General features: G+C 40.7%; 1 protein-coding gene across 1 annotated transcript in view; it reads right to left on the bottom strand.

Moving 5' to 3' along the window:
- Window positions 1-3,575: 3,575 nt before the first annotated feature.
- Window positions 3,576-8,218, bottom strand: part of acss2l (acyl-CoA synthetase short chain family member 2 like) — an 80,811-nt gene continuing 76,168 nt past the window's right edge. Inside the window, exons 17-18 of the mRNA XM_067978395.1 lie at window positions 4,080-4,154; window positions 3,576-3,959 (exon numbers count right to left, since the gene is read on the bottom strand). Of these exons, the coding sequence (XP_067834496.1) occupies window positions 3,832-3,959; window positions 4,080-4,154 (203 nt within the window). The 3' untranslated portion in view covers window positions 3,576-3,831. The remainder of the gene's footprint in view (window positions 3,960-4,079; window positions 4,155-8,218) is intronic.

Genomic DNA, 8,218 nt, shown 5'->3' with positions numbered 1-8,218 from the left:
ATGAAGAGAGGATTAAATAAAATTGTAACAGGTTTTTATTTATATAGATTATGCATGTGTTAATGGCAGCAGTGCATTTAAATTAAGGTATAAATTACAGTGGGACTCACCAAATACAAAGTATTAACTTTTTTCCAAATTCTTCCACCTAAAAAGGATCATGTGGATCAATTCATTTCTCTCATGTAATCAATCTCTAAAATACTGAATAAAGAGGGAATCTTCAGCATCAATCTCTAAAATTCTGATTAATTTTATATTTTTCCAATTTTATACTTTTCTCTTCCTGATGGCCCTGGTTCTTCAAAAGGCCCCTCGTGTTCGGTGGAGAGGGTGCCACAGATGTACCCCCAAACCTGGAGGTCCTGACCCCTGACCCCAGGACGGTCAGCGACAGAGTTCAACAGCAAGTGTGATCCCGGTGTAACTGCCGGGATCATGCCCCTGTGGACTCGTCTTTTTTTTCCTGTATATTTCATATCGTGTTAACGATGGTAAACTAGATTTTCCAATCAAGCAAAATCTCAAGCATGTGTAGGGTGAACACAACTCACACTCCTGAGTTCAAATAGGCTGACCCCACTGTAGTTTCTGGTGTCAGCTTAATTTAAATGATCAGAAGAAGCTCCAAGCATTAGAAATGCTTTTAATTTGGAGCTTGCCCATTAGCGAGCAGAAAAGTTTCAAGTGCCGGGTATTATCACAGCAGTTTTTGCTGCATCCAAGATATGTCTTCACCTATAAACGTCTGTGAGATCTGCTGCCGGGCAGAGAACCACCTGCTTTACACATGAAAATATAAACTGACAAATCACAAGTGGCTTTGAGTCAGAATTGGTGAAGGAAATGCATGACAGCAACATGACCCAGTGGATAAAAGAAGTCACGAAAGGCAATGTTCACTTAGATCTGACGTTTGTAAATGATCCAGGAAATGTACGACAAATAGAAGTCATAACGACCCAGGGTACAGCAAGCACAGAGATAAAGTTTAGCATGATCTGAGTGTCAGAAATACGTAAGACCAGTAGCCAGGTACATAACTATAAAAGTGCTAAAATTTGATGAAATGAGGGAACAACTAGAGCAAATAGAATGGGGAGGTTGTTAACAACACTTCAGTAGAAGACAAGTGAAACAAGGTACCGCACAAGAGACTACTGGAAAAGATTAAGGGATATGGAATCATGGGAAGGGTAGCAAATTGGATTTAAAACAAGTTATAAAGGATTAAACAGAGGAGGAAAGAAAGAAAAAGACTTGCATTTATATAGCGTCTTTCACGACCTCAGGACGTCCCAAAGTGCTTAACAGCCAATGAATTACTTTTTGAAGTGTAAACACTGTTGTAATCTAGGAAACACGGCAACCAATTTGCACACAGCAAGGTTCCACAAACAGCAATGTGATAATGACCCGATGATCTGTTTTAGTGATGTTGGTTGAGGGATAAATATTGGCCAGGACTCCGGGGAGAACACACTGCTCTTCTTCAAAATAGTGCTATAAGATCTTTTACGTCCACCTGAGAGAGCAGACAGGGCCTTGGCTTAACGTCTCATCCAAAAGATGGCACCTTCGACAGTGCAGCACTCCCTCAGTACTGCACTGGAGTGTCGGCCTAGATTTTGTGCTTAAGTCGCTGAAGTGGGAAGACAACTTGAGCACAAGTCGCTGGAGTTAAAGGCAGTTTCTCAGAGTGATTGGAATTACAAAGAATGTACAGCACAGAAACAGGCTATTCGGCCCAACAGGTCCATGCCAGTGTTTATGCTCCATGTGAGCCTCCTCCCACCCTTCTTCATCTAACCCTATCAACATATCCTTCTATTCCCTTCTCCCTCATGTGCTTATCTAGCTTTCCCTTAAATGTATCTATGAAGTGGGTAGTGGTGTCCCGCAGGTTCTGTTTTGGGACTGTTTCTATTCACAGTGTGCTTCAATGATTTGAAAATTGGACTAGAGCGAGTGGTGTCCAAATTTGCAGACAATCCTAAAATAGGAGGCACTGTAAATAATTCTGAGGACCAAAGAGAGCTGTGAGGAGATATTGATGAGATGGCAGAATGAGCAAAAAAAGTGGCAGATGGAATTCAAAGTCAGTAAATGTGAGGTAGTACATTTTGATGAGAAAAATAAAAGTAATAATTATACTTTGAATGGGGGAAAGCTGGGTAATGTGAAGGAGCAGAGGGATTTGGGAGTTCTGGTTCACAAGACCTTAAAAGCAGCACCTCAAGTGGATAAGGTCATAAAAAGGAAACTAATGGGATGCTGGGTTTTATGGCAAACAGTATAGAGTATAAAAATTGAGATGTAATTGTGAATCTATATAAAATGTTAGTACAACCACAGATTGAGTACTGTTGCAGTTTTGGGCTTCACATTTTAGGAAGAATGTTAAAGTAATAGGGAGGGTACAGTGTAGGTTCAGTAGGTATGAGGAAATACAAACATGAAGACTTGAGAAATTGGGGCTGTTTTTATTAGAACAGAGGAGATTATGGTATGGTTTGATAGGGATATTTAATATTATGAAGGGATGGGACAGAGTAGATAGAAACAGACTATTTCAAGTGATTGAGGGGTCTGGTGACTGTCCTGCTGTAAGTGACTGGGATTGATTTTACGCACATAATTTGTGTGTAACTATCTTCCACTCACTGCATTTTGCTGGAGAAATCACCCTGCTTTTATCGGGAGACTTTGCTGTAGTTTCGGCCCTGAGTTCTGTTTGCTGTAGTTCGTAGAGGCTCTTTTTAAATAGACTCTGTTTGCTGAGTAAATAGACTGTTTGCTGTAGTGTGCTGTTTAAATAGATGTTATTTGCTGAGTAAATACGACTTTATTTACTGTAAAATAGACTGTTTGCTGTAAGTCCCGCCCAACCTCCAACTCATTGGCTGACGCAGTGGTGTCAATAGACACTTTGACAAATGAAAAGTGAGATAAAGATGAAAAATGATGTGTACAAATCTTACAGAAAGAAAAGAGAAGGAACTACCTGGGATGAAAGCAAGAAAATGCAGAAACACATTAAAGGGTGATCAGAGAGGCAAATAAGTACAGCAGCTGAGGCCAAGCATAATAGTAAAAATTTCTTTCAACACCACAACCACAAGAAGGCAGCTAGAGAAGAGGTGAAAACCATAAAAGATGCAAACGGGCTCAAAACTGAGGATGAGCACAGGTATTCACAAGGGAAAACATGAGCAGCATGCCCTCTCCAAACAAAGATATTGCAAGTAAAATCAATGACCTAAATATAAATAAGATGATCACTAAGAAACAAAGGAGACATTCAAGCACTGGAGGCAGTGCAGAGAAGAGCATGAAAGCTGATCCACAGTGTCAGAGGTCTGAGGTCTGAGGAAAGACTGGAGAAACTTGTGCTTTTCAGCCTGGAAAGGAAGCATCTAAGAGATTAATTTAGAGAGATTTATAAGATTGTTAATGGTATAGAAAAATTTAACACAGAATACAACTTTAAATTGTGCGAATAGAAATAGGGGACACAAAGGTAAAAGGTAATGTTAGGACTGATACCAGGAAATTCTTCTTCACGCAAAGGGTGATCAATTTGTGGAATAAACTTCCAGATAGAGTAATGGAGGCAGAAATCCTGGAATCATTTAAGAAATAATTAGATATTGCAAAGGGGTTTATGCAAAGAAATTTCTTAACCGGACTGGGTATTAAGTATTTTGAATGTTTTTCTTTTAACAAGTAGGTTGCTAGCTAGAATATTTGGATCAGTACGTTCAAGGCTCTCTGCTTTTTATTTGAACTTAGTATTGGATCAGATCGGAACAGGCCGTTCACTGCATTATTTCAAGCAGCTGCTTGACATCGCTGGCTGTACAGGACTTCCACCACAGTCGGGTCTATGAGGGTGGAAATATCCCCCAAATCTTTCTCATTGCAAGCAATATGTCTCAGGATGCGCCTCATTATTTTACCTTTGAGGGAAGAAGAAATACTTGGTTAAAATTTGTTCTGCTGTTAGTTGGTCGCTTATTATAACTGATATAAGTTTCTCTTATTGCGGCCTAGATACTTCATAGTAACTCGTGATTTACCTGAACGGGTTTTCGGGAGCCCAGGCGCATTTTGTATGAAGTCAGGTGTGGCTATCGGTCCAATCTTTTCTCTTACTACAGATTTAAAAGGAAATAATAAAGGATTTTAGTAAATGTAACTGCATTATTTTCTTGGTTTTTTTTGTTGTTTGTCAAACTGAGGAGCATCAGTGTAAGGAATGAATACTTTTTCATTATTTTCACGAGTTCTGGCATCACATCAGATGCAGTACAATTTTGTTACAGCATAAAAATCATTGTTTCCTACCCCAACAATGTGCCAAGGTCATAAAAGTACCACCCATTGCATCAATGTGATGTTTCCTTTCTCACAACAGCCATCCTTGTGGCACTACTGAGTGACATTAGCAATGTCCTGGCCAATATTTATCCCTCAACCTACAACCAAAAAAAAGCCCAGATTATCTGGTCATTATCTCATTACTGTTTGTGGGACCTTGCTGTGTGCAAATTGGCTGTCGCGTTTCCTACATTACAACAGTGACTACACTTCAAAAATACTTCATTGGCTATATTGTACTTTGGGATGTCCTGACATCATGAAAGACACTATATAAAATGCAAGTCTTTCTTTCTTTCTTTCTTTCTCATCAGACCAGCTTATCATACAAAGCAGACAACTATCTCCATCTCTAGGCTTTAGGAGGTACCCAATTGTTAGAGCATGTAACAGATCCATTTCTGCCCTGAAAGTTATCAGTAACCAGCTACGAATTTTAATTAGTAAAGTTGGGATGTCTTGTTGAAGTTGTACAAGACATTAGTAAGGCCACACTTGGAATACTGTGTACAGTTCTGGTCACCCTACTATAGAAAGGATATTATTAAACTAGAAAGAGTGCAGAAAAGATTTACTAGGATGCTACTGGGACTTGATGGTTTGACTTATATGGAGAGGTTGGATAGACTGGGACTTTTTTCCCTGGAGAGTAGGAGGTTAAGGGGTGATCTTATAGAAGTCTATAAAATAATGAGGGGCATAGATAAGGTAGATAGTCAAAATCTTTTCCCAAAGGTAGGGGAGTCTATAATGAGGGGACATAGATTTAAGGTGAGAGGGGAGAGATACAAAAGGGTCCAGAGGGGCAATTCTTTCACTCAAAGGGTGGTGAGTGTCTGGAACGAGCTGCCAGAGGCAGTAGTAGAGGCGGGTACAATTTTGTCTTTTAAAAAGCATTTGGATAGTTACATGGGTAAGATGGGTATAGAGGGATATGGGCCAAGTGCAGGCAATTGGGACTAGCTTAGTGGTATAAACTGGGCGACATGGACATGTTGGGCCGAAGGGCCTGTTTCCATGTTGTAAACTTCTATGATTCTAAGAAAGCTGAAATAAACACAAAAAATGTTGGAAATTAACAGCAATTCTGTCAGCATTTGAATAAGTGTTCATCAGAACACCCTAAAATGCTAATCCATTTGTCTCTTTCAACTGATGACTGACCTGCTGTATATTTCAGGATTTTTCTGTCTTTATTTAGTGAATTTTAATTATTGTTCTCATAAAATTTCCCAAGCTATTCTGTTTTTCTTTCCCATCTGTCACCACTTTCTCTTTGGCAGGTAGTGCACTGCAGTCTCATTGTGAGTCAGCTGTAATTTATCCCCTTTCCTACCTCACTTCTATCCCACTGGCAATGACAACAGCTCCTTAACTTGCAGATGACATTAACCAGCAGTACATGGCAGCTTCACTGAACAAATGTGCTGCGATCAGCACTCCCAGTAAAAGCACAGGTTACAAGCACTGACACTTTAATTCAAGATCCAGCAGGGAAACATCTGAGAACATGTGGGTTTTGGGCAAGAAAGAAAAGCAAGGAAAGGGAGTGAATCTAAAAAAAGTAGAAGTGAAAGCCCCCTCAATGGCCCAGTACCCCGTCAGTCCGTGCTGAATCAGCTTGTTGTAGCTGGGGTGGCCTTCAGCTCCTCTGGTGTATGGAAGGGAAAAACATCAGCCACAGCTCCTGTTCCTGATCACTATGGACGGTAGGTTTTCTTTCAAATTTTAGTCTGCCTAGCGCCACATTTTTCAGCATAAACAGGTGAAAATTGCCCCCCCTCCAATGGATTTAAATCTGGGCCCCACCAGTCGATCACGCAGTGTACCCTAGATATTACTTTGTGCTGTATGAGCACTTGAATATTTAATGCATTCATTGTCCACTATTTTTTAACCTGTTAAGAAGGGCAGACAAGGGAATTAAAGATGAGTGTTTGTATGCCGATGTTGCAAACAGTAGTTTCTAAGCTCATTAAAAGCAAAAAACTGCAAATGCTGGAAATCTGAAACAAGAACTGATAATGCTGGCGATATACAGCAGCTCAGTCAGCATCTGAGAAATAAAAGACAAGTCAACTTTTCAAGCAGAAAGCCTCTTCAGCACTGAAAAATTAATAAACATATTTATCAAATTAATTTGGCAGGGGGATGGGCACCAGGATGGAACATTAGAGAGGAGAAACAAGGTGCATGGAGGACTGGGAGAGACAAAAAGCACTAGAGTAAAGAATAGTTCAGAAATAGGATGGATCAAACAGGGGGCAAATGCGAGACAGTCTAAGATGAGTTTGGAGTCCTTGTGCATAAATGCACGTAGCATGGTAAATAAGGTTGGTGAGCTACAAGCACGAGTGGCCACATGGGACTATAATATAGTGGCAATAACAGAAACCCGGCTCAAAGAAGGGGAGGATTGGGTACTTAATATTCCTGGCTACAAGGTATTGAGGAAAGATGGGGAAGGAAAGAAAGGAGGTGGGGGCTTTGGCAGTATTGATCAAAGAAACTAATATAGCGCTGGAAAGGATGATGTAGTTGAGGGGTCAAAGGCAGAATCTCTGCTCTAGTGGAAATATCCCCAATATGCCAAGCCTCTCCTCATAACCATTGTTTATTTTTCCTGGTATCATCCTGGTGAAACCTTAAAATACGTTGGGCCGTTGGCCAAGATGATATCCACCCTAGGGTCCTTAAGGAAATCGTTCAGGTGCTAAGTGAGCCCCTTGCCCTTATCTTTAATAGCTCAGTGGAGTCGGGCACTGTTCTCCTAGACTGGAAAGATGCTAATGTAGTTCCACTTTTTAAAAAGAATGAGGCAGTACCAGGTAACTATAGGCCCATTAGGTAAGATGCTCGAAGAAATCATTAAGAATGCCCTATATTACCACTTAGACAAGAAGGCCTTATCAGGGACACCAAACACAGAAATGAAGGTTGTGTCTTACCAATTTGATTGAATTTTTTGAACAAGTCACCAGATTACTGGATGAAGGTAAATGGATAAACATTGTCTACCTGGACTTTCAGGAAGTTTTTGATAAGGTACCTTTCAAGAGGCATCCCTACAAGATAGAATCTTGTGGAATTAGTGGTTATCTGCTCCAGGGGATTCAGAATTGCCTGAATGCCCAAAGGCAGGAAATTGTAGTCAATGGATTTGGATCTGCTTGGAGACCAGTTACCAGTAGTGTCCTGCAAGGATTGTTGTTAGGACCTCTGCTATTTACTATTATCATTAATAATTTAGATGTAGGTGTTGGGGGAATAATCCACAAATTTGCGGACAATACCAAGAAAGGTGTGCATGTTAGGACTGTAGAGGATGTTCAACCACTGTAAGCAGATCTTGATGTGTTGGAAGAAGGGGCCCCTGTTTGGCAAATGATGTTTAACTTGGAAAACTGTAGTGTCCTGTACGTGGGCAGATCAAAAAAGTTAGGGAGACTAGGGGGTTATGCAAGGGCAGAACCTGGTTCGATATTAGGTGATTCTTCTTTTCCTGGAGGATAGTGGACCTGCGGAACAGGTTGCCGGCTCATGCGGTGAATGCTGATTTGCTGTGTTCCTTCAGGAAAGAGGTAGACCTATTTCTATCTGGGGCAGAGAATACCACGTACAAGAGGCAGGTATCCTTTAATATAAATCAGGGTCTATGTGATCTCCTGGCCTAAAAGGGTCTGAGAGGAATTTTCCAGATTTTTTTCGCTAATTGGCCTGAGCTTTTGTCTGGTTTCTTGCCTTTCCCGGGAGATTACATGGGTCCAGGCTCTAGGCATCACAACTATATTGGGTAGGCTAGATGAACCAGCAGGTCTTTTCCTGTCTGTATGTTTGT

Source organism: Heptranchias perlo, chromosome 3, assembly GCF_035084215.1.
Source record: "Heptranchias perlo isolate sHepPer1 chromosome 3, sHepPer1.hap1, whole genome shotgun sequence".
NCBI classification, from domain to species: Eukaryota; Metazoa; Chordata; class Chondrichthyes; order Hexanchiformes; family Hexanchidae; genus Heptranchias; species Heptranchias perlo.
This window is presented reverse-complemented; position numbering and strand designations above follow the sequence as displayed.